This window comes from Microtus oregoni, unplaced genomic scaffold, assembly GCF_018167655.1.
Source record: "Microtus oregoni isolate MIOR12 unplaced genomic scaffold, Mior012 000063F_ref0000156, whole genome shotgun sequence".
Classification (NCBI taxonomy): Eukaryota; Metazoa; Chordata; class Mammalia; order Rodentia; family Cricetidae; genus Microtus; species Microtus oregoni.
This window is the reverse complement of record NW_024543873.1, coordinates 10,559,520-10,586,366: the sequence shown is the minus strand read 5'-3', so window position 1 is coordinate 10,586,366 and position 26,847 is coordinate 10,559,520. Positions and strand designations below refer to the sequence as shown.

Genomic DNA, 26,847 nt, shown 5'->3' with positions numbered 1-26,847 from the left:
CCCAGGGGTGGCGCCATCACGAGTGGACTGGTGCCTCCCATTTCGATCATTAATTAGAAAAATACTCCCACAAACTTGCTCATAGGTAAATCTAATGGAGGCAGTTCTTCAGCTGAGGATCCCTCTTTGCAGAGCACTCCAACTTGAGTCAGCTTGACACGGAGAGAACAAAAGAAAGGGGGAAAAAAAACAAGAGCAAAATCCCCTTAAACCTGCAGGTTCCAGAGAGACCAGAAAAGGCCCAAAATTCTGCATGTAATGCCTGGAGCCTGTCAGTCCTCCGGAGAAGACAGCAGCCGTCCTTAATTCTTGCCTTCCAATTGGAATTTCTAAGTCGCTAGGATGTCCCTTCTCAGAGTCCCCCTCATATCAACCCTGGCAAATGTTGCCGCAGTGAAAGTTGGCCATCTAAATTCTTCCTGCTCTAGGTGGCCCTTCTGCTTCCTGGTGCTTGCTGTTGTCTAGTATACTGACATGCTCTAAGCTGGCTTCTGGGAAAAAAGATTTTTTTCTCGTCATTTATTTGTTTGTTTATTATTTATTTATTTTGGTCTTCAGCAACTTCTTCAGCAAAGAGTTTAAATAAACCTTTAGGGACAGAGAGCAGCCTGCTATTTTTAAGTAGCTAAAAGAATTATTAACTATCTGCTGGAGGAAATAAAACTTAAGAGCAGGGGGAGAATCTAAGCACTTTAGGAGTTCCCTGAAGAACACCCCTGGAAGAAGAAATACCACACAAGAAGAAGAACGGATTCGCTAGGTCTGGAGGTACAACATAAACAGGAGAGTAAATGCTTCCATTTTATTCTAAGCGTGCTCCAGAAGCCATACAAGGTGAGGAACACCTAGAGACGACACACTCTCACAAGCATTGTGAAAGGTCCTTCCAGACGACGAGTGGGGAAGACAAACAGAACACTCAGGAGGCAAGGAGGGCAGAGGAAAGATGGCGGAGGTGGGAGAGTGTGGGAAGATCACATTGGATACAGGCCTCTGTGCCATGCCTTTTGACTGCGTGAGGTAAGGAAAAAGAGAAAGATGAATAACACCTGCCAGATCTCAGCCTGAGCAACAGAATAAATGCTGCTGGCCATGACTGAGGCAGAGGAGAGCCAGGTAAATGTGGAGAAGGACAATACATGCTTAGATTAGAACAATGCAAGGGGTCAAGATGTTTACGAAGACCGGACATGGGAAGCAAACTACAAGTGAGTCTTGAGCATTGGCGCACAGGCCAAGGTCTTGCATTATCCCATGCTAAGGACTCTGGGAAGCGGGAAGCATTTTCAGAGTTTTGTTGAAAGGGTTAATCCATGAAGCCTGGTTGACCAGTCCTTCATGAACTAGAGTTACAGATTTATGAGTGTTCCAAGTTAATCCTTGGGAATCCAGCCCACTGCACGATCTTCATGCCATTAATTAATTGTTGCCGTCCTGATGTTTGATCTAGAGCAAGAAAGCATGCTCCGCTAGCTTATCAGGACTTCCTGGGGCTGTTTAGCAAGATTCAGAAGTACCCACCCGGCTTTCATGTTGGGGTCCTGAGGTTCATTCTGGAAAGGGCTCCTAAACTGGCATAGGACCAGACTTTCCTGAGAACGTGTCCTAATAACTTAGTTGCTCTTGGGTGGCCCCAGATAAGACTTGGAGTCTTGTCCCTATCCAGCACATACATTTTCCTGCTGCCCTTTCTCTGAAGCCTGTACTGTTCTAAACTTTACAGACTGGGAGCAGAGCCTGTTCTTGAGACGACTGGTGGTGATCGGAGAGTCCAGAAAACAGTTGCTCACTCCTCAGAGCTTCACTGTAGCTGAGGCAAAGAAAGGATCAAGATGGAGTCACGGAGCCAATACAGTACGGCCAGCCAGAGGGTAGACACTGAACATGCAGTACTTTTTGTATACCTAAAAGAGAGCTGAATAACTGAGTGGTTCTCCAAAACTAAAAAAAAAAAGAGGAAGAGGAGAAGGAAGAGGAGATGGTGCTGTTTTGCTAGATTGCGGAACTTAGCAGAAGACGCAGAGCCAGTCAGAGTGGGAGGATTCTGAATCAGAGGAGAAAGAAGGCTTGCCAACCAGAGCAAACAAGTCCGTATAGGCTGGAAGGCAGGAATAGACAGCGTTTCTTCAGAGAACACTGTCCTCCGAGTCTCTCTGCTCCACAACGGCTGACTCCCTTTGCCACACAGTGGACATTTACTGGTCTGCCACTACCCGGGAGCTTTGTCCAAGTCCACTGGCACGTCCTTTTCGATCTGTCCCCTGCTTTTTCTGGACAGGGCTAAGGGAGGAAGAGCACATTCCCTGCTCCCAGCCAGGACACTTGCTGGAGAGCGAATGGAAAGGTCTTCTCGCCAATCTCTCTGCACTAGTGACGGTAAACTTGGATGGTCTCCCTGTGACGTGCTGTTTAAAATTCCAGATGGAACTGCAGTAACTTTATTATTCCATATGTCAACTCCAAAATAAAACCCCGCAGATACCAAATTCCAAAATATTTTATATTTTTCCAGAAGTAAGAAAACTCTTAGGATTCCAAATCTTCCCATATTCCCAGAGTAGCTTCCAAACAAACAAAGTAACTATTTCTGGAACAGAGAGGTTCAGTTGCAAAGAGGCACAGAAAGAGAGAGAAAAGGAGTACATTCTAGAAAACAGGTGATCAAAATGGAAGGCTTACTGCTTAGACCTCAGAGCACACTCATCTCTGCCAATCCCACGGGCAGATGAATAAGAGATTTGTCCAGAATCACACAGCACTGCTCAGCTGATGCAGGGGCAGAGCCCAGATTTCTTGATCACCAGTTAGCTCTCTACACTACCTTCGTCCTGCACATAGTTGCTCTGCATCTTTAAGAAGCCTCCTTGAAGAATGTTGGATACAGAGAATTTTCTAATCAGAAACCATCTCTCAGTGGCGAGCGGTCAGGACTAGACAAGGGAAGCATAGCAGAAGGCTGAGCAAAGGAATTAAAATGGCACGGGCTGAGTGAGACATGTTTCTGGCTGCCTTAGGGGCTCTGCAGCCTCAATGCTTCTTTGCCTTGAGCCAAGTCAGTCATACTCTTTGTCACGAGGTAGAGGTAGGAGGCCAGTGAGCACAGTGAAGAAAGCGGACCTTGCTGGCAGTAGTAACGTGGCCAGACTGTTAATGGCCAGCAAGTGAAGTAAGGTAATTGCGAATGCATGTGACAGCAGCCCAAAGTTCTGGCCGAAGCAGCATTTGTCTCGCACCCAGGGCCAGCCAGCTCACAGAAGCTGGCAACAGAGCTCATGGCCGTGTGAATAGGAGAGGAAATAAGAGTCGACTGAGCAGCAGTGTGTGTCCCTTGCTTAGGCTTCTGACTCAGAGGCACTGACAAACAGGATAGATCAGGCCATCAGTACCGTAAACACCACGACGACCTGGCAGGGACATGCGCGAGGATTGGTCATGTCCTGTTAGGGGCCTCCAGCTCCACAGCTCAGGCTTCCACAGAGGTAGCTCCTGGGGCCAAAGCTGGGGATGAGGAAAAGCCTAGGAGTGATTGACGGGGTCCATGACAAAATCCAAAATATAGCCCCTCTATGGATGACAGATCAGAGAGTGCATGACTCTTGTGTGCAGATCCGATCTGAATCACTCTCACCAATCTCAGGCTTCACAGTCTTCCAACGGAAAGCACCATACTCCCATTACAGTAAACTCTAGAATTGAAGCCCAGATGAGCTAGAGCAAATTTAGAAATGCTTGCGTTTGGGTTAAGTGAAAACATTTTGAACACTATTTTGGGGGCCACATTGGCAGTCAAACCCATGTCTTCACGCATGCTAGGGGAGTATGCTACCACTGAGTCACAATCCCAGCCAAACACTAAAAGTATGAGAATGTTAGCAATATTTTAATAGTATACAAAATGTGCGTGTTTATATTGCCTGCCTTTCATGTTTCTTTTCTCTCTAATTTTTTTGGTCGGTTTGTTTGAGTTTTTTGAGTCAGGGTCTTGCAATGTATCAAGGCTGTCCTCAAACTCAGAATTCCTCTGCCTCTACCTTTCAAGTAGTAAGGTCACAAAGCAGAGACTTCCATGTTTGTTGGATCCCACATTTTTTCCCCTTTTGAACTCCTACCCAAAGAGCTCGGGGAACCACAACCACACCCTCTTTTATGTTATAGTATGCTGTTTTCCTAGCCCCCCCCCATGTTATCAGGCTTTCAATGGAAACAGCCCCCATTAGTTGCTCTGAGTCCTGTCCCTCCTTCCCCTGCCTGCAGTATCTCTTCCTGTTGCTTCTAATCCACACTGCTGGAAAACTAGATTACAGACTTCTGCAAAGCTGTTACAAATAAGTCATTAAGAAAAGGTCTGGAAAAGAAAGTTTGCAGCAGCTTCAGTGTTGTGTGTGTGGGGGGGGGTGCAAGTCTTTTTTCTTTCCAAGTTGGGATCAATTTTTCAGAGCAAGAGTATGCCAGAAGCCTGGCCTAAGGCTCAGTGCTTTCTTTGCTACTGAATGTCTGCCTGACATCGGGCTGTGCCTTCGGCCCTTTTCCACCGGGCTGCCTGGCTCAGATCTCTGAATGACAGAAAGCTGGAAGGAACAATTAAGAATAAAGCTGAGGCCGGGCCAAATTCTTCTTTGAGCAAATGCTTAAGAGCTGACACAGTCAGGCCAATAGACCACAGAGGATCTTTTAGGTTGCTCCCAGGGGAACTACGCACACTGAAGGGACTAGGAAGGCAGTTTCAGTTTAGACAGGCCCTGAGGGAAGCCCAGTGACATAAAAAAAAAACCACACTAATCAGAAGTAAGCAAAATGAAGTAAATTTTCAACAACTATATTACAACTGTTAAAAGGTCCCTGGGGGTGGAGAAGGTAGGAATCCTCAAGGGGGAAGGCAACACATGCAATTTGCCGTGTCTGTGCAGCACCCATGACATGTTCCATGCTTTTGCAAGCTAGAAGTACTTTCATAACGACTTGACTCACCTGGGCATCTCTTCAGAGAGCCACTCTTCCCCTTATCCCTACATAAGGAGCAACACTTGGAAACTTCTGTATTTCTATTGTCTGTAACATCTTGTCGGCTAAAGGGCCACCAGGTCCACATCCTCTGCAGGATTCTGCGGGGAGAGCTGGGCCAGACCTCAAACCTAGCTATCATGGGATATAAAAGGAAGTTGCCTAGATACTAGAAATCCTTGCCCTTGGGAGACCTCTAACGGGGTTCTGCCTCTGGGAGGTCTTTTGCCTGTACACAGTGCATAACAAGCTGCCCATCAGCCTGGCTCCCGTGGTTCCTTAGTCAGGAAGGATGCTGTAATGCGGAAGTCACAGGCCATCAAAGGCTGCAGATGGAAAAGTGATTCATCACTGCTGCACCTTGATTTGTCCCCTTGTTTGAAATCTTTTTTCTTTTTAAAGAAGATTTATTTTGTTTTCATGGATATGTGCGTCCGTGTATGTGCGTGTGTCCACAAGTACAGTGTCTGCAGAGGCTAGAAGAGAGCATCAGAGTCCCCAGGCTGTATTAGAGGATACTGGGAGTGGCTTATTCGGGGTGCTGGGACCTGAACTTGGGTCCTCTAGAAGACTAGTAACCACTCTAGCACTAAGTCAGCTCTCCAGGTCCAAATTTTATTTTGTTGGACAGAAAAGAATGTATGTACAAATGATGCCTAACTTGCTGCTTTAAAGTATTGGACACATTGTGTCTCTTAAATTATGAAAAACCAACTAGGGGTGGTGGCACATGCTAGAAGCTGTCGCGCTGGAGAATCTGAGGCCAGGCCAGATTTAATAAGGATTCCTTGTCATTCCTAAATGACCACATCTCAACGGGCAAAACTGCCCTCTACTTTGTTCTTGTTTTCAGGTATTTGGGAAGAATGAGTGATGTACAATAGAGTATTCTCATGGTCGAGGTGAATTCTACTTTTAATTCCTTGTAAGTATCACATAAGTCTGAGGCATTCCAAATGGCTCATTGAAAAATATCTTCACAGATTTAAAAGTGTACTAAAAATCAAAGGTACAAAAAAGATGGAAAAACTTAAGATTTGGTGATGAAGAAAGTAAGGACATTTAGCGAGGTGAGTGACAATCTCGAGCAGGGCTATGAAGGAGGAGAGGGCAGACATGAACATGGAAAAATGGAGGAATTGAAATGTGGCTACTGGGAAAGAAGAAAAAACATATAAATGGCAATAGTCAAGTGATATTTTCCCAACTTGATAAGTAAATCTTAAAATGATTCAATCTGGGAAAAATGAGAAACAATAAGAACAGCATTACCTATGACATGACATATACATGAAAGAAATTATAATTGGAAACTACAACCAAAGTGAATAATGCATCTGATCATAAAATTCTTTTTACCAGGGGCTGTGGGTCAGTCAGTAGAGTTTGCCACACAAATATGAGGACCCAAGTTCGAATCCCAGAGCCCACAGTACAAGTCAGGTGTTGTAGGGTGCATAAACCCAGCACTGGGGAGGCAGAGACAGGTAGATCTCTGGGGCTCAATGACCATCCAGCTCACCTAATAGGGAGCCAATGAAAAGCAAGGCGAACGGCTCCTGAAAAATCATACCCAAGGTTTGTAACATGAGGGTCGGCTTGTTTGGGGTTTCTGTCCTGCCTAGTTCCCATAGCCGGTAGCCCCAAAGAAAATCACACAGAGGTCTCCATAAGTTATAAACTGATTGGCCCATTAGCTCAGGTTTCATATTAGCATTTATGACTTATATTAACCCATTTTTCTAGTATATGTTAGCCACATGGCTCAGTACCTTTTTTAGCAATGCAGATCACATTCTGCTTCTTTGGTGGTCTGGGAAGTACTGGGGAAAGAGCTTCCTTCTTCCCAGAATACTCCTGTTCTTGTTGCCCCACCTCTACTTCCTGTCTGGCTACCAGTCAATCAGCATTTATTTAAAATATAATTGACAGAATATAGAACTGTCCTGCATCAAAGGTTAACCTCTAGACGCTCATGAATACACACCACACCACACACACACACACACACACACACACACACACACACACACACAAGTGAGTGCATTCATGAGAGGCTAGAGGTCAAAGTGTGTGTGTGTGTGTGTGTGTGTGTGTGTGTGTAATAATAAGATTGGCATTGATTCTCTAAGGATATGATTTATATTCAGGATCTGACTAATTGAATTTGTCTCATATAGACTTGAATATCAAGCACCACATAGAACATAGTATGGAGACTCAAAGAAGGGAAATGCAAGTTTATCAATGGGGCCCTAATTTAGACACAGCTGTTACTTTCACCTCCTTACAATTCTGTCACTCTGTCCCTGCTCCAAACTACCCAGCTAATCAGCCAGCCTATTATCCACAGAACAAGCAACTTAGGTGCACTTTGTTTAAGAGACTGCCCTTGAGAAAATTATATGCCAGGAGCATAAGTAGCCGAGCTGCAATTCTGGCAGATCAGTTTTTTGGGGTTTGATCTATGCTGGCAGCAGCCATCCTATTTTTATGAAAGGCACTAAAGGCATCAGGGAAAAAAAAACTTTATTTAGCTCATCTCAGGCAGTGAAATCAAAAAGAAAAGAGAACTGTTGCAACCAAAGTCAACAAGTACCTCAGGATGGTCTGCATGTTTGCATGTGTGTGCATATATATATATACTAATGTTCGTTCATACATATATACTAGTATGAATACATATATATATACTAGTGTGCATATACATACTATACATATGGATGTGCATTTGTATATACATATGTGTGCATGCATATATACATATTGTGCGTACATGTATACACATACATACTGATGTGTACACTTATACACATACTATACTAATGTGTATAGATATATACGTGCATACTGGTGTGTGTACATATATACATACTAGTATGTGCATATATACATAGTAGTGTGTTTATATATACATACTAGTATATATGTACATATACACCTACTAATGTGTGTATATGCATACTAATGTGTGATATATGTACATACTAGCATGTGTATGTTTGCACATATGTGCATACTACCATTTGTCAATTATGCATACTAATGTGTGATATATGTACATACTAGCATGTGTATGTTTGCACATAAGTACATGCTACCATTTGTCAATCTCTTGAATTCCTTTTAGGATGTGATCTTTACTTCTAGTGAGAACTTTGGAAAACTGTCTACTGGATGGTCTTCTCCTACGAGAACTCATTAACTTTCCCTCTCTCTGTGCACTTAAAGCCAAGGAGGAATCCTGCTCAGCTAACTTTGTCAGAAGGACAAACTAACTGTTGATGAAAGAAGCCTGGGTGCTGGGGCCTCTAGAGAGATGGGGTATGGCCTGTGCTAACCTTGTGACAGTGACTTCAGAAAGAACCACTGTCTCATCAAAGGCTCCTCCACTGTAGTCAGGCCTGGGTCTTCACACTAGTTCAGTGTAAGTGTCTGACGGGGGCGAGTCTCACATTGCTAGTGTGATGATTGCCAGAGAAGCAGAGAGGAAACGTATCTGTGATGATGACCATGAGGTGGAGAGGGCAGTGGACTGCGACAAATAGCTGGGGGAGGCCTCTTCTGTCCCCTCTCCTTAAGGGAAGCAAGCACTGTCTGTGGGACTGAAGAGGTGGCTTGGTGGGCACAGTCCAGTCTCTTTCCTGGACGAGAAAGTCAGCCTCCCTCGCTCACTCCCCAAAAGCAGGGTGTGACATCAATGAAGAGTCGGTCCCCAGGGATTGCAGCAAACTGCCAATAGCCAGCAAATCTAATAGGTATACCTCTTCGGAGCTCACAACCCTTGCAGTTAGACTGGCAGGAAGGAACTAGTTCCTGTCAATAAAGAAGTCGCAAGTGTCACCTGTAAGCAATTAAAGCATGCACACTTGCACCTGTCTTTTCCTTTCCAGTGGTGTTCTCGGAGGTCCTGTGTGTGAAAGAAAGAGGACAATTGGTTTGCATCCAAATTTATGCCCAGAGCACATAAACCTGTGCTGCTCGTGGCTGCATCCGAATCTAACATCTCTTGGCTAATGTAGGAGTCAATCCAGCATGTGAGACACTTCGGTCTAAAAATTAAGCTAGGCACATGCTCAAGATACAGTTTCTTTTGGAGAAGTAAATTCTACCAGGATGGTTGCCTCTGACATCTCCAAGACTCTCTTCAATAAGATGCTGCCTCTGAGGGGAGAAGGAAGGTTCTACCCGAAATGGAAATGACTGAATTTAGAGTTAGTGCTCCAAGAGGAAGGCCATCTCTCTCTCTCAAAGATACACAGCTGCCTATTGCCAGATAGCATCCAAAATTCATTTGACTAACTCACAGAATCTCCTCCTAGGCCTGTCGCCTCCAATGGCACCTTCCCATGTCACAGAGAGTAATGATAATTTTTCAGCCTCTATATACAGGACTGCCTCCAAAATTTAGGTTCATGAAAAAAAACAGACAAAAGAAAAAGAAAAGAGAGAGGACGGGAGAGAGAGAGAGAGAGAGAGAGAGACAGAGAGAGAGAGAGAGAGAGCGCTAACTTTCCCACTATTGACACTATTGAAATCATTTCAACTGCTTGCGGGTCGAGGCCCAACCCATTTTTAAAGTTTAGCATGGTGGTGGGGACTTCCTTCCACTAAAATGTCTAATGTTAGCTCTGGCTCTCTCGCTAAGTTACGGAGTCAAGCCTTAGAAAGGAGGCACAATGCTTTACAGCACCAAACAAAAAGCCCAGTGACAGCTCTGGCTTTGTACCCTCCACAGACAGAAGACTCCTTGCCTATTTTTCACCCTACCCAGTTTGAAAGCTCCTGCTCACAGAGATGCAAAAGGCCCCATAATGGCTGCTTATTGCAAATGACCAAACTCTGTATATATATTTAAAAAAAAACTCTTTCCAAAGCAGAGACATGGAGACATGCTACCAGTTACCAGTGATGGTCTGCAAACTCATATACACGGAGAAATGTTTTTCTTGGGATAGGGACTAGAGGCCAATGTTGATGTTTTCGACGTCTAAGGAAACCAGTGGAGAAACTGTCTGGTGGACAGAGGCTAGCTGAGAGACCCGGCCTGGTTCCCTTACTCTGTGGCTGCACGCCAGTTCTGCTGGGAGGAGACAGGAGTCGGAGCCCTTACGTTGCTGACCCAGAAGGCCTCTTCTGAGCATTGCCCAATGCTCCTGTTATACAACATGAAAAATAAATAATCAACCTTAAAAGTCAGGCAGCCAGAGCTCTCTTCAAATAATAAGCCCTTTTACAAGCTGCTTATCATCTGCCAAAGTCAGCTCCAGAGAACACCGGGAACTCTTGATTCTATTGTTCATTTTAACTACTTGGGGGAAGCAGACAAGCTTCAATGGCTTCATTGGTTTTCTGAGAGACAGAGGAATAAAGGGTTTTTCTTTAGCCACACCCTGTTCTTGATCTCAATAAGTTAAATACACACTGAACACTCCCATCTCTAGGAAACCCCTACTTAAAGTGTGAGCTAGGAAAAAGGCCCAGCCTTGCTTGTTGGTTTTGTTGTTGTTGTTTTGTGTGTGTGTGTGTGTGTGTGTGTGTGTGTGCGCGCGTGCGTGCGCGCGCGCGCGCATGCGCATGCTCAAGCGTGTAGCGTGTAGTAGTAGTAGTAGTAGACTTTGAATCAAGGATCTTGAACCCACTAGGCAATCTTGAACATGCTAGGTAAGCATCCTATTACTGCACTAAGTCCCCAGCCCTGGATGTTTCTGAAAAAAAAAGCCACTCTCTACTTCCCATCTGATGACCAGGAATGATGGAAACGCTAGGCTTCTCTGAAAATGTGTATTTGGAGGGAGGGAGAAGACAGAGCAGATATGTGTGACCCTGTGGTCCCCTGCCTTTGGGAGTCCTAAGAAAAAATATTCAAAATCATCTTTACTGGCTTGTGGTGGCCTGAGTGTGAAATGTTAACCAGGTACTACCCTGGCTTTCAAAATACAGAATGGGGGGCTCTGTAGTTAACTGGTCTTGTTAAGGAAATCTGATGAGAGAAATTTGGTCTAAAGCCCATTTCTGATGAACCTAAGGGGGCTTTGGATATTTGCTCTTCGTCAATATCCTAGAACTGTCAGTGCACAAATGCGCAGCTCAAGTTTCCCAGTTCCTGGAAACCCTTACTTCCCTGCCTCTTCTCCATTTTCCCGCCCGCAGTTGCATCCTTCGCTCTGGCAGGCTCTGCCTATAAATACTCGCGGTTATCTAAGTGACCAGCTTATGGGTTTTCTGAGAGCAGAGAGCAGGCTTCACTCTTCCTCACATGTCCACAGTCTAGAATAGTCTCTAGAATACCGGAGGTGTGCATTAAACCATTTAACTAGTGACAAGATCAGCGCTTATGGAGAACACTGAAGTACGCAGTAATTCAACGTTTAACTTGCTGTATCTCTTCACATTTCCCAAGTGATGGAATTGAGGCTCTGAGATATCATGCCCAGTTGCATATTAGTAAGAGGAATGACTGTTACGTCAATTAGGATATCAAAGTCTAGAACCCTCATCTGTCTGTGGGTGTGCTGGGACAACACGTACATGGAAGGTGGGTAGTTCGCATGCCTGTGAACATGCAAGCAGGACCTAGAGAAGGGTGTCCGATAGTCTTCCACTCTGGAATCCCGCCTTGTTTTAGGAGACGTGGTCTCTCACTGCCCCAGAAGCTGGCCATTTCAGCTGGGCCGGCTGGCCCACAAGTTCCTAGGGTCTGGTCTGCCTGTCTTTATCATCCAATGCTTGGGATACAGTTCTGGGTAACTAGGCAAAACTTTCCCACGGGCGCTGGGAATTGGAACTCAGGTCTCCATGCTTACCCACCCAGGATTCTTACCCACTGAGCCATTTCCTACTCTAGAACCTTGATTCTTAACCACCACGCCAAGTGCTAGGAAGGAATAAATCACCTCAGTAAAAAAAAATACATGCAATATATATACATAAATATGTATATACATACACACACATATATCACAAATGTAAACTTAAACTGGTTTGGTTGGGAAACCTGGTTTCTTTTCCTAGGTGACTAATTAAACGTCTAGTAAGTATTCATCTAGTAAGCCTTTAAGTGTGGTGATAAAAATACTGTTTCATTCCAGAAAGAGAAAAGAGACACATAGCCGAAGTTTATTTACTGTGTGTCAGGCATGGTTTTCAGTGTTTCACGTGTATTACTTATCACCACACAGTTTCATTGCAAACCCCCAGCGAGGGCTGCTATTACTAACTTGAGACAGGTGGAGAACGAAGACGTGGGGAGGTCGAGACACTTGCCCTCAACATCACTGAGATGCAGTGTGTTAACCCATTTTCACCGTGACAATACTGGAGACAATCTATTTCAAGAAAGACGAGACTCAGGGCTTCTGAGGATCCAGGTTCCATTCCTAGTCCCTATGTGGCTGCTCACAAAGCTTTTGTAGTTTCATTCCCAGGGAATCGGATGCCCTCTTCTGGCCTCCACCGGCACTGCATGCATCTGGTGCACAGATGTACATGCAAGCAAAACAGCCATACACATACAAATAATAAACAGACAAATGAATATAAGTGTTCAGGAAACAAAAAAAAGAAGAAAATATTTAATAACTGGTTTCAGGGAGTTCAGCTCATGACCACGGGAACCTTTTGACCTCACCCTATGCTGGGATGACAGAGAGAGCTGCCAGTTTCTGGTCGAAGAACAAAACGAAAAAAAAGGCTGAGATAGCATATGCCCTTCAGGGAACAACCCACCCTGCCTAAAAGTCCAAGTTGTTACAATGACCTACAAGCCCGCATATAGCATTTTCTTTGTCCTGTTTATCTTTGTCTAGTAGAGTAAGTGCTTTGTTTGTTCACCTTACTTGTTCCACGAGATCAAAGACTTGACCTGGTGAAGCCTCGGCTTCTACTATAACACAAGACATTACATACTCACTAAAATATATTTGCAGATGAAATGAAGGCGATATGGAAAGGAGTAATCTTGACACGGAGCCAGAATCACACCAAAATACGGTTTAACAGCACTGTGGCTGGCTAGTGCTGGTCCGAGTCAAGTCCTAGAGCACCCTCTGGTGGACATAGCTCAAAAGTTTTCACAGAAGCAACTACGACATTTCACGGGAAAAGTACTCATAAGAACAAGGGAAAGTCAAGAGTGAACACAACATCAATTGAGAGATCTACCAATTGATATTACGGTTAAATTTCGTTGACATGGTATTAAAATGGGAAATAGAACTGGTTTAAGGTTAGTAACGTATAGTTAAAGAAATCAAAATCTAGCCGATTTTACATGCAAGTACAGTTCAATGAGCATGACTGAACGTGTGAACCTGAGACAGATAAGAGGAATAAAGAACTCTTACTTGCCCAGGAAAGGAAAGAATTACCTTAGGCTGAGTAAATTTGACACAGAATGCTTCTCCAGCTGAGCCTTTAAACCAGGAAAATTTGAAAGGAAGCGTATTCTATGGAAAGACTTAAATGTGGGAAAGGGCATGTCATGTGGAGAACCACCAGACCAACAGGGTTTTATAAAGGTCACAGTTTGAGTGCCTACACAATGTGGGTGAAAAGAACGCAGCGGGATTATCTAGAGAAAGGTCCTTGGCAGAGGCAAACACAGGAGGAAATGAAAGAAAGATTCTTGCCTTGTTTTCTCTTATATCAGAGGAATATGTGCAAAAAACTATGGGAAGAAGATAGATGAAATTAAAAATATCCAAATAAGCAGTCCAAGTTACATTAATAGACAGAAGATTATGAACCCACAATGAAGAACTGGTCAGGCATATAGAGCATATGGGATCTACTGTGTCCTACATTTTATCAAAATTGAATATCCAGAAAGCAATCTTTTTTCTTTCTTTCTTTTTTTTTTTTTTTTTTTTGGTTTTTCGAGACAGGGTTTCTCTGTAGCTTTGGAGCTTGTCCAGGAGCTAGCTCTTGTAGACCAGGCTGGCCTCGAACTCACAAAGATGCTCCTGCCCCAGAAAGCAATCTTTTCAAATAAGACTTTGTAAGAGGAGGCTGCTTGTTGGTTCCCAGCCACTTAGCCGGGAAATAATCACACAGAAACTGTATTAATTAAATCGCTGCTTGGCCCATGAGCTCTAGTTTTTTATTGGCTAACTCTTACACCTTAATTTAACCCATTTCTATTCATCTGTGTATCGCCATGTGGCTGTGGCTTATCGGGTAAAATTCGGGCGTCCATCTCTGGCAGGGCTACATGACTTCTCTCTGACTCTGCCTCCTTTCTCCCAGCATGCCATTTAGTTTTCTCCACCTACATAAGTTCTGCCCTATCAACAGGCCAAGGCAGTTTCTTTATTCGTTAATGGTAATCACAGCATACAGAGGGAAATCGAAATCCCACATCAAGACTTTTTCTTCCTTTCTCTCCTGTCCAAAGGAGAGGTCAAAACACCTCTTGAATCCATCCACTCTTCCCCATCTCTATTATCATTGTGTCTCTTGGGAAAGCCACCAACCTCAGTCCCCTGGGGCAGTGCCTACACATTCTAGGCACCCATTCTCAGCCCCCACTGCACACACCAAACAAATCACCCAAGGTTGTTTGTGTGAAAAGTAAGTTTCAAGTTTTCATTTAGAAACAGTTAAGTTCAAATTGTTGAAAAGACATTGTAAAAATCAGCACAAAAGGTTTTGCCACCATCCATGGATTCTCTGAATGTTGGCATCCCACAAAAATAATGAGAGAGCTGCTGGTTCCCACCAAGGTATGCATGCCGCTATGGTATCTTTAGGCATATCATACCATGATGATCATTGCTGTGGTTCATAGGTGTCATGGTCCAGTAGGAATGTTGGTTGCTTCCCTCCTTTGGAAGCTTGCACGGTGCCTTCTGGGGCCATGAAAGTTAGCTCTCAGGGAGGAGGCATTTGGGTCAGCTCCAACTCAGGAGCCACATACATATATGCATATATAACAACAACTAAGAAAAAAAGAGGCTATGGTTTTTCAAAAAAAAGCAAGGAAGGATATATGGGAAGGTTTGGAGGGAGGAAAGGGAAGGGAGGAATGATAAGGAAGGATGATATGATCTCAAAAATGATTTAAGCCACAGCACAGTTTTAATAAGTAAGAAACTAACATTCAAGAGGGATGAACTGGCACTTGCCCATAATCGCAGCAGTCGGGAGGCAGAAACAAGAAGACCAGATAGTCCAGGCAGGTCATCCTCAGCTATGTAGTGTGCTCAAAGTCAGGCTGATTACTACATGCAACTCCATCTCAAAAGACAAAAGAGAAAGAAATGAACATTCTAACAATATTATAATACAGCCTATAGATGACACAACCTTCCTCAATTGTCACACCAATAGATCATTTCTATCATGAAGATGATTTGTAAATGACTGGCCATTGTGGAGTTTGGGTTTATCTGATAGCCTGTGTTGATGAACTTCAAGTCTTGTGCTCTGCAAAAGGACTACAGACGCGTGAGCTGTATCCTTCTTGGCCATCATATCACGAGGCACGTGATGGCCATTTGCTTCAACATAGGCAGCGTCTACTTTCATCAGTCAGACTAGGCGATGCCTTCTAGGTTGCTGTTGACCGAACTCAAGCCTCTACCTCTTGCAAGTAAAAAGTAGTTGATGGGGACATGCTCAGAGATTATACATGTTTTCAGTTGCTCGTTAATACTTTGTCATAAAAATTTGCCTCCACTTTTACTTGGGACAATCATCATTGTACTGGAGAAGAAATGAGATGTGCATATGTAAAAAAAATGCATTGATACTGGTCCTCCTGATTATCACAAGGTACATTCTAAAGTTACTGCTACTTTTAACCCCTTCCACCGACAGTAAAATCCAGCTTTTGTCGTTCACAGTATAGTACTTCTTTACACAGGTTTGGGATTTTTGAAACCACAGTCCTTTGGAAAACAATACTAAACATCGTCGGTAATTCATCTTTAATTCTAAGGTGTGGTCCCAGCAACGTTAGCATCACTTGGGAACTTGTTAGAAATGCAAATTCTTAGACCCCAGCCCAGACCTAGTAAATTAGACAGTCGAGGATTACAGGTTAGCATCGGAATTCTAGCAGGTTCTCTAAATGAGTCTGATGCACACTCAAGTTTGAGAACCACTATCTTACACTACAGTCCAAGCAGTACTTTCCAAAGTAACTTAGAATTTTGGTTCATTAGGAGTGTCGAGATACAATAATGCTACAGGGCTGAAGAGGTGGCCCAGCAGTTAAGAGCGTCAGCACTCTTCCAGAGACCCCCAGGTTCAGATCCTAGAATGACATGACATCCGTTTCAGAGGATCTGGGGCCCTCTCCTGGCCTCTATGGGTTCCAGAGTGCTTGTGGAGCACAGATGCACAAGTAGGCAAAGACCCATCCATACACACAAAATAAGGTAAAATAAAATGTTTCGCTAACAACAACAATAATAATAATATACTGCCACCAATTGTGGCTTACACAACAGAAATTTATTACACATAGTTCTGAAAGCTGAAAAACAATGAGCAAATTGTCAATAGCATTGGTCTCTGTCACCTGAATATGATGTTGGCATTTTTTTTGAGGGGGGGGGAGAGTGTGTTTCTCTGTGCAGTCCTGGATGTCCTAGAAATCTCTTTGGAGACAGGCTATCCTCAAAATCATAATCCACCTGCCTCGGCCTCCAGACTGCTGGGATTAAAGGCATGTGCCACCACCTAGCAGGAGGTGACCTTTTCTGTACCTATATAATCCTAATATTTCTTCCTACTATAAGGCTCCACACTTATGAGCTCACTTAATCCTAATTAACCCTTCAAATACAGCTTCACTGGTGATTAGGACGTCAAGATATGAACTTTTGAAGGTGCACAGTTCAGTCCATAGGACCAGTATTTTGTCCTTCTACCCTTTCCTTGTGGCTGTAACCAGAAATGCAGTAATACATAAATAAGCATAGGAAAGTTCCTTTGTGCCTGTCTGTATTCCATTTGAGATTTCTTTGTCCGTATTAATCTGGCCTGGTGAAACGTGTGTATTCTTTCATGTGGTTATCCTTCTGATAACATGCCCCCAGGGGAGCTACTTAAAGAAGAAGGCTTGTCTTGGCTCATGGTTGTAGAGTTCTCAGTCTGCGGTGGTCGAAACTCGTCCCATGGCTATGAGATTAAATGGCAGAAGTTCCTTCACTATGGTAGACCATGAAACAGACGACGGCTAGAACTGAAGAACACAACAAGGAGTGGATGGGAACTTCAAAGACCAACTGACCTACCACCAACAGCTGGGACGTTTTCCTAGAGGCTGTGCAGCTTTTGTGCTGGCTAGCTTTATGTCATCGGAGAGAAGAAAACCTCAATTGAGACAAAGCCTCCAGAAGATTGGGTCGTAGGCAAGTCTGTAGGGCATTTTCTTAATTAGTTCTTGATAGGGGGGACAGGTCATTGTGTATTGTGTCATCCCTTGGCTGGTGGTCCTGGGTTCTATAAGAAAGCTGGCCAAGCAAGCCATGGGGAGGAAGTCAGAAAACAGCACCCCTCCATGGCCTCCGCATCAGCTCCTGCCTCCAGGATCCTGCCCTGTTTGAGTTCCTGTCCTGACCCCCTTCAATAATGAACAGTGAGTGATATGGAAGCGTAAGCCAAAGAAGCCCTTTCCTCCCCAACTTGCTTTTGGTCATGGTATTGTGGTGATATGTATACTCAAAAATGAATACTCAAAATATATACTCAGAAACGCTGTAGTTGGGAAGCTGAAGAGATGACTCAGTAGTTGAGAGGATGGGGTGTGCTTGCAGAGCACCCAAGTTTCACTCCTGGAACCCTTGCCAGGCACCTCACAACCGCCTGTAACTCCAGCTCCAGAAGATCCGACACCCCTGGCCTCCAAGAACACCTGCACACACACACACACACACACACACACACACACACACACACACACAATTAAAACTAAGAAGATCTTCCCCCATTCAGTAGGAGTCCTTTTTGTCTTAATGACTATGTTTTTTGCTTATAGAAGCTTCTTAGTTTTAGGAGGTCCCATTTATTCAATGATGCCCTTAATGTCTGTGCTGCTGGGGTTATACGTAGGAAGTGGTCTCCTGTGCCCATGTGTTGCAGACTACTTCCCACTTTCTCCTCTATCAGGTTCAGTGTGTTCGGACTGATATTGAGATATTTAATCCATTTGGACTTGAGGTTTGTGCATGGTGATAGATATGGGTCTATTTTCATTCTTCTACAGGTTATGCCAGTACCATTTGATAAAGATGCTTTCTTTCTTCCATTTTATAATTTTAGCTTCTTTGTAAAAAACTCAGGTGTTCATGGGCTTGTGGGTTAATATCCAGGTTTTTTATTTGATTCCATTGGTCAATGTCTCTGTTTTTATGCCAATACCAAGCTGTTTTCATTACTGTAGCTCTGTAATAGAGTTTGAAATTAGGAATGGTAATGCCTCCGGAAGTTCCTTTATTGTATAGGATTGTTTTGGCTATGCTGAGTTTTTTGTTTTTCTATATAAAGTTGATTATTGTTCTCTCAAGGTCTGTGAAGAATTTTATTGGGATTTTGATGGGGGATTGCATTGAATTTATAGATTGCTTTTGGTAGAATTGCCATTTTTAGTATGTTGATCCTACCAATCCAAGAGCAAGGGAAAACCTTCCATTTTCTGGTATCCTCTCCAATTTCTTTCTTCAAAGCCTTAAAGTTCTTGTCAAATAAATCTTTCACTTCCTTGGTTAGTGTTACCCCAAGATACTTTATGCTATTTGTGGCTATCATGAAAGGTGATGTTTCTCTGATTTCCCTCTCTGCTTCTTTGTTCCTTGTGTATAGGAGACATTTTGGAGTTATCAAGAGGCTTGGCTCTAGAGGGATTCCCAGGTGTCCACTGGGATGTCCCCAGCTAGGACCCTGGGCAGTGGAAGAGAGGGTGCCTGAACTGGCCTTGTCCCTTAGTCAGACTGATGACTATCTTGAATATCACCATAGAACCTCTATCTGGTGATGGATGGAGATAGAGACAGAGACCCACATTGGAGAACTGGACTGAGCTCCCAAGGTCCATATGAAGAGCAGAAGGAGGGAGAACATGAGCAAAGAAGTCAGGACTGCGAGGGGTTGGCCCACCCACTGAGACGGTGTGACTGAGTTAATGGGAGCTCACCAAGGCCAGCTGGACTGGGACTGAATGAGCATGTGATCAAACCAGACTCTCTGAATGTGGCTGCCAATTGGGGCAGACTGAGAAGCCAATGATAATGGCACAGGGATTTGTCTGTACTGCATGTACTGGCTTTTTGGGATCCTAGTCTATTTAGATGCACACCTTCCTAGGCCTGGAAGGAGGGGGGAGGGCCTTGGACTTCCCACAGGGCAGGGTACCCTGCCCTCTCTTAGGACTGGAAAGGGGTGAGGGGGAGGGGGGAAGCTGGAGGGAAATTGGAGGAGAGGAGGAAGTGGAAATTTTGAATGGTATTATTTATAAAGCAATAAAAATAAAAAAAATTAACAGGAAAAAAAGAAAAACGCTAAGAAGACTATTGTTCTTAACTGCCGCTGGAGGGTGCTAGAGAGCTAGCCCAGCAGTTAAACGCGCATTCTGTTCTTGCAGAGAACACTGTTTTGCTTCCCAGTAACCACAGCTCCAGCTCCAGGGGATTCAATGCACCTGGCTTCCATGATCCTGTTAATACACACACACACACACACACACACACACACACACACACACTAAAAGTAAATGTTTTGAATTGTTTTCTATCCCTTCTCTTCCACTTCTACCCTGTCCTTCGCCACTCCACTCTTCAATTCGCCCTTCGAGTTGCTAATCACAGCAGGTTTGAGTTTCTCTTTCCACATTGAGCTTCTGTAACAAATCGCCCCAAGGTTAGAGACTCAAAAAAGGAAAGACTATTATATTCGAGCCCAGAGGGTCAGCCATCTGAATGGATGTCACTATACTAGCATCAAGATGTCAGTCGGGCTGTATGCCTTATGAGGGCTGCACTGGAGAATGACGTCAAGATGTCAGCAGGGCTGAAGCCTTTGCCATTGTCGGAAGGTTAAGTACATGCCCCAGCTTATAATGCCTTCATCCATCTCCAAATTTGTCACGAGTATTCACCCTTGTTTCCGTCATCCCATTGCTTTCTCTGACCCTGGACTCTTCCATCTTCCTCTTACAACTATGCCCACCAGAACAATCCAGATTCTTCCCAGCTCATGGTCCTTAATCCACAAAGGCCTTTAAGTTTTGAAAGGTAATGTATTTATGCCTTCTGGGAGATCAGGACATGGGCATCTTTTATGGTCCTTGGCATGTCTGCCACTTACTACATAGATCAGGTTGGCCTTAAGCTCACAGTACTCAGGCCCCTGCCTTTGTAGTACTATGATCATAGCTGGATAGTTCTATTGTTATGAACACTATAGCCAGACATAGTGACACCCGCACATGACCTAGGAGCCGAGACAGCAGGATCACAGCAACTTTGGAGATAGTCCGGTTTACATGAGCTAGTTCCAGGCCAGCCATGGCTACATAGTGAAGCCATGGCTCAAAATAACTAAACAACAATACCAAAATGTTCACAGTCATGCCCCTAACACAATCCCACTCAAAAGCCATAAATGGATTCCCCCACTGCATCTAGAATAAATCCAGTTGCTGTAGTCTTTGAGCTTCCCTTACCTTCTTCCTTCATCCATTGAGCGTGTCAAGTCCTACCTGACTCCAAGGCTTCTACATTTCATCATTCTGTCTAAAATATCCCTTTTGCAGCTCCTTGAATAGCTAGCTCATTCTTTGAACAACATCCCAAAATGTCACCTTTTCAAGGGGCTGTGTCAAAGGGGGTGGTCTCTGCCCTAAATAAGGAGCATTGGTAGGACTCAGTAAGTAAATACACTCGCTGCCAACTTGAAGGACAGAGATTGATCCCCATAGCTCATGTGGCAGAAAGACAAAACGAACGCTCACAAGCTGCCCTATGACGACCACACACCACACACACACACATACACACATACACACACACTACACACACACGCACACACACACACACTACACACTACACACACACTCCGACACATGTACATTCATTAAGATGCATTCTTGCATACACATACACAACACATATATAATGTTTTAAAGGCATAAGTAGATTTTGGCTAGGTGAAAGGAACATCAAACTGTCAATTACTGATTAGGCTCATGAGGTAGCACACACCTTGATGGGTTTCCTAACCCTTGGCATAGGCTGGCCTTTTCCTAAGCCTTGCAGGACAATAAATGCAAATTGCAAGGAGAATACAGAACAGGAAAGAAGGAAGCTTAGAAATCAGAGCATCAGTTTGCTCAGAGAAACAAAGGCGGGCAGTCATTCCCTTTGGGAGTGGCAATTGGGGTCTGAGAACTTTTTCTTTAGAGTCGCATAGTAAATGCTTTGTACTTTTTCAGTTTTATCCGATCTGCATCATAGAGATTAAACTCTAAATCAGTGGCAGACAATATGCAAACTAGTAAGTGTAGCTGTGTCCCAACCAACCAACTTACAAAGACTGATGCTGAGCCAGATGTGGTCCATACTGTGGTTTATTAATCTGTAGCCTAGAATAAGAATGAGAAAAGTAAGTTGGGTGGTGATGGCGCACACCCTTAATCCCAGCACCTGAGAGACAGAGGCAGGCAGATCTCTGTGAGTTCGAGGCCAGCCTGGTTTACAGAGTGAATTGCAGGACAGCCACAGCTACACAGAGAAACGCTGTCTCAAAACAGTTTTTGAAAAAGAATGAGAAGAGTAGAAACTCAGAAAATGGCTCAGGCAGTTCCTGCTATGCGAGCATGAGAACCTGACATGGATCCTTAGATCCAACCTAAAAGGTCAGGCATGGCGCTGCATACCTACAAGGCCAGCACTGGGAGGCAGAGACAAGTCCATCTCCAGAGCTCCCCAGCCAGCCAGCCTACTAACCCCACTGGGCTTCAGATTCAGTGAGAGACCTTACCTCAAAAATAAAGGTGGAGAGCAACCAAACAGTCTGGCCTACACACACGCATGCACGCACACAGGCACTAATGCTTGTGCAAATTGATACCTCCATACCTACACCCACAGCAAGTACACACAGCACACTGACACACAACATAACACACACAACAGGCATGTGAACCGGCATGCAGACATGTCCACTGCAATACTCAAAAGCACACACTCACAACACAGAAGAGAGAATGAGAGGAGTGCTCACATGATTCACGTGGTTAACTGCATCAGGTGTTGGAAGCCTGATATGTCCTCAAAACCACACAGAAATACATAGTGCCGGCACCAGAGCTGGGATCCTTTCCTCAGCACTGTTTGAGATGGGCACTATTGATTCCGTCCTCTGAGGTCCTACTCTGTGGCTTCTGGCCCCCATCAAAAACACAACCAAGTTAAAGTTCTGCTTCCCACCACCAATAGCAGCACCACCACCACTACAACTAGCACCAGGAACACCACCACCATCATTACCACCTGCACCAGAACCAGCAGCATCAGCACCAGCACCAACATCACCTTTACCACCACCAGCAGCAGCAGAGCACCACCAGCACCACCAGCAGCAGCACCACTAGCAGCAGCACCACCAGAACGACCAGCAGCAGCACCACCATCACCAGCACCACCAGCACCAGCACCACCACCACCAGCACCAACACCACCAGCACCACCAGCAGCAGCACCACCAGTACCACAAGCACCAGCACCACCAGCACCACCAGCAGCAGCACCACCAGAAACACCAGCACCACCAGAAACACCAGCAGCAGCACCAGCACCAGCACCACCAGCAATCAGAACCACCAGTACCACTACCACCAGCAGCAGCACCACCAGTACCAGCACCACCAGCAATCAGAACCACCAGCACCAACAGCGCCAGCACCACCAGCACCAGCACCACCAGCACCAGCACCACCAGCACCAGCACCACCAGAACAAGTACCACCATCACCAGCAGCAGCACCACAGCAGCAGCACCACGAGCACCACCAGCAGCAGCACCACCACCACCAGCACCAGCAGCAGCACCAGTAGCAGCACCAGTAGCAGCACCACCAGCAGCACCAGCACCAGCAGCACCAGCAGCACCAGCACCACCAGCAGCACCAGCAGCAGCACAACTAGCATCACCAGCACCACCATCACCTGCAGCAGCACCACCAGCACCACCAGCAGAACCAGCACCACCAGCACCACCATCACCCCCAGCACCACCAGCACCAGCAGCAGCACCACCAGCAGCAGGACCACCAGAAGCACCATCACCAACAGCACCACCAGCAGCACCAGCACCAGTACCACCACCAGCAGCAGCACCAGCAGCAGCACCACCACCACCATCACCAGCAGCACCAGCACCAGCACCACCACCACCAGCACCAGCACCAGCAGCAGCACCACCAGTACCACCAGCAGCAGCAAGACCAGCACCAGCAGCAGCACCACCAGTACCACCAGCACCACCAGCACCTGCAGCAGCACCACCAGCACTAGCACCTGCATCACCAGCAGCAGCACCACCAGTACCACCAGCACCACCAGTACCACCATCACCAGCAGCAGCACCACCAGCAGCACCACCAGCAGCAGCACCACCAGCAGCACCACCAGCAGCAGCACCACCAGCAGCAGCACCACCAGCAGCAGCACCACTAGGAGGAGCTCCAGCACAACTAGTACCATCAGTAGCACCACCAGCACCACCAGTACCAGCAGCACCACCATCACCTGCAGCAGCACCACCAGCACCAGCACCACCAGCACCACCAGCAGCAGCACCACCACCACCAGCACCAGCACCACCAGCACCACCAGCACCACCAGCACCAGCACCACCAGCAGCACCAGCAGCAGCACCACCAGCAGCAGCACCACCAGCACCACCAGCACCAGCACCACCACCTGTACCAGCACCAGTAGCACCACAAGCACCTCCAACAGCACCAGTACCACAAGCACCAGCAGAACCACCTTCACCAGCACCACCAGCACAACGATCAGCAGCAGAGCCACCAGCAGCAGCAACAGTACTTCTAACAGCATCAACATCAGCATTACAAGCTGCAGTAGACCCAGCATCTCCACTAGGCGAAGCAGCACCACCACAAACAACAGCACCTGCAGCAACATCAGTAGCACCAGCTCCAGCACCAGCAACACCAGCAGCAGCACCACTAGGAGGAGCACCAGCACCACCACTCCCACCAGCACAGTCAGAACCACACACAACAGCAGAACCAGCACCACCAGCACCACCACTATCAGCACCACCAACAACAACACGATCACCAGCAACAGCACCACTACCACCAGCATCAGCAGCACCACAAGCACCAGTACCAGTAGCACCACTACCAACACCAGCACCACCAGCACCCATACCACAAGCACCAGCAGCAGCATCTGCACAGGCACCACCAGCACCAGAAGCACAGGCACCACCAGCACCAAAAGCACAGGCACCACCAGCACCAGAAGCACAGGCACCACCAGCACCAGAAGCACAGGCACCACCAGCAACAGAAGCACAGGCACCACCAGCAACAGAAGCACAGGCACCACCAGCACCAGAAGCACAGGCACCACCAGGACCAGAAGCACAGGTACCACCAGCACCAGAAGCACAGGCACCACCAGCACCAGAAGCACAGGTACCACCAGCACCAGAGCGCAGATACCACCAGCACCAGAAGCACAGGCACCACCAGCACCAGAAGCACAGGCACCACCAGCACCAGAAGCACAGGCACCAACAGCACCAGAAGCACAGGTACCACCAGCACCAGAAGCACAGGCACCACCAGCACCAGAAGCACAGGTACCACCAGAACCAGAAGCACAGGTACCACCAGCACCAGAAGCACAGGTACCACCAGCACCAGAAGCACAGGCACCACCAGCATCAGAAGCACAGGCACCACCAGCACCAGAAGCACAGGCACCACCAGCACCAGAAGCACAGGCACCACCAGCACCAGAAGCACAGGCACCACCAGCACCAGAAGCAGCAGAGCCACCAGCACAAGAAGCACAGGCACCACCAGCACCAGAAGCACAGGTACCACCAGCACCAGAAGCATAGGCAGAACCAGCACCAGAAGCACAGGTACCACCAGCACCAGAAGCACAGGTACCACCAGCACCAGAAGCACAGGCACCACCAGCACCAGAAGCACAGGTACCACCAGCACCACAAGCACAGGCACCACCAGCACCAGAAGCACAGGCACCACCAGCACCAGAAGCACAGGTACCACCAGCAACAGAAGCACAGGCACCACCAGCACCAGAAGCACAGGCACCACCAGCGCCAGAAGCACAGGCACCACCAGCATCAGAAGTACAGGCACCACCAGCACCAGAAGCACAGGCACCACCAGCACCAGAAGCACAGGCACCACCAGCACCAGAAGCACAGGCACCACCAGCACCAGAAGCACAGGTACCACCAGCACCAGAAGCACAGGTACCACCAGCACCAGAAGCACAGGCACCACCAGCACCAGAAGCACAGGCACCACCAGCACCAGAAGCACAGGTACCACCAGCACCAGAAGCACAAGCACCACCAGCACCAGAAGCACAGGCACCACCAGCACCAGAAGCACAGGCACCACCAGCACCAGAAGCACAGGCACCACCAGCACCAGAAGCACAGGCACCACCAGCACCAGAAGCACAGGCACCACCAGCACCAGAAGCACAGGTACCACCAGCACCAGAAGCACAGGTACCACCAGCACCAGTAGCACAGGTACCACCAGCACCAGAAACACAGGTACCACCAGCACCAGAAGCACAGGCACCACCAGCACCAGAAGCACAGGCACCACCAGCACCAGAAGCACAGGCACCACCAGCACGAGAAGCAGCAGAGCCACCAGCACCAGAAGCACAGGTACCACCAGCACCAGAAGCACAGGCACCACCAGCACCAGAAGCACAGGTACCACCAGAACCAGAAGCACAGGTACCACCAGCACCAGAAGCACAGGTACCACCAGCACCAGAAGCACAGGCACCACCAGCATCAGAAGCACAGGCACCACCAGCACCAGAAGCACAGGCACCACCAGCACCAGAAGCACAGGCACCACCAGCACCAGAAGCACAGGCACCACCAGCACCAGAAGCAGCAGAGCCACCAGCACAAGAAGCACAGGCACCACCAGCACCAGAAGCACAGGTACCACCAGCACCAGAAGCATAGGCAGAACCAGCACCAGAAGCACAGGTACCACCAGCACCAGAAGCACAGGTACCACCAGCACCAGAAGCACAGGCACCACCAGCACCAGAAGCACAGGTACCACCAGCACCACAAGCACAGGCACCACCAGCACCAGAAGCACAGGCACCACCAGCACCAGAAGCACAGGCACCACCAGCAACAGAAGCACAGGCACCACCAGCACCAGAAGCACAGGCACCACCAGCGCCAGAAGCACAGGCACCACCAGCACCAGAAGCACAGGCACCACCAGCACCAGAAGCACAGGCACCACCAGCACCAGAAGCACAGGCACCACCAGCACCAGAAGCACAGGCACCACCAGCACCAGAAGCACAGGTACCACCAGCACCAGAAGCACAGGTACCACCAGCACCAGAAGCACAGGCACCACCAGCACCAGAAGCACAGGCACCACCAGCACCAGAAGCACAGGTACCACCAGCACCAGAAGCACAAGCACCACCAGCACCAGAAGCACAGGCACCACCAGCACCAGAAGCACAGGCACCACCAGCACCAGAAGCACAGGCACCACCAGCACCAGAAGCACAGGCACCACCAGCACCAGAAGCACAGGCACCACCAGCA

The 26,847-nt window shown here is 46.9% G+C and overlaps 1 protein-coding gene across 1 annotated transcript in view; it reads right to left on the bottom strand.

Annotated features, from left to right (window-relative positions):
- LOC121439850 (LON peptidase N-terminal domain and RING finger protein 3-like) overlaps positions 1-24,428 on the bottom strand; it is a 141,743-nt gene extending 117,315 nt beyond the window's left edge. The window contains exon 1 of the mRNA XM_041640462.1: positions 23,934-24,428. Within this exon, the coding sequence (XP_041496396.1) occupies positions 23,934-24,428 (495 nt within the window). The remainder of the gene's footprint in view (positions 1-23,933) is intronic.
- Positions 24,429-26,847: the final 2,419 nt, after the last annotated feature.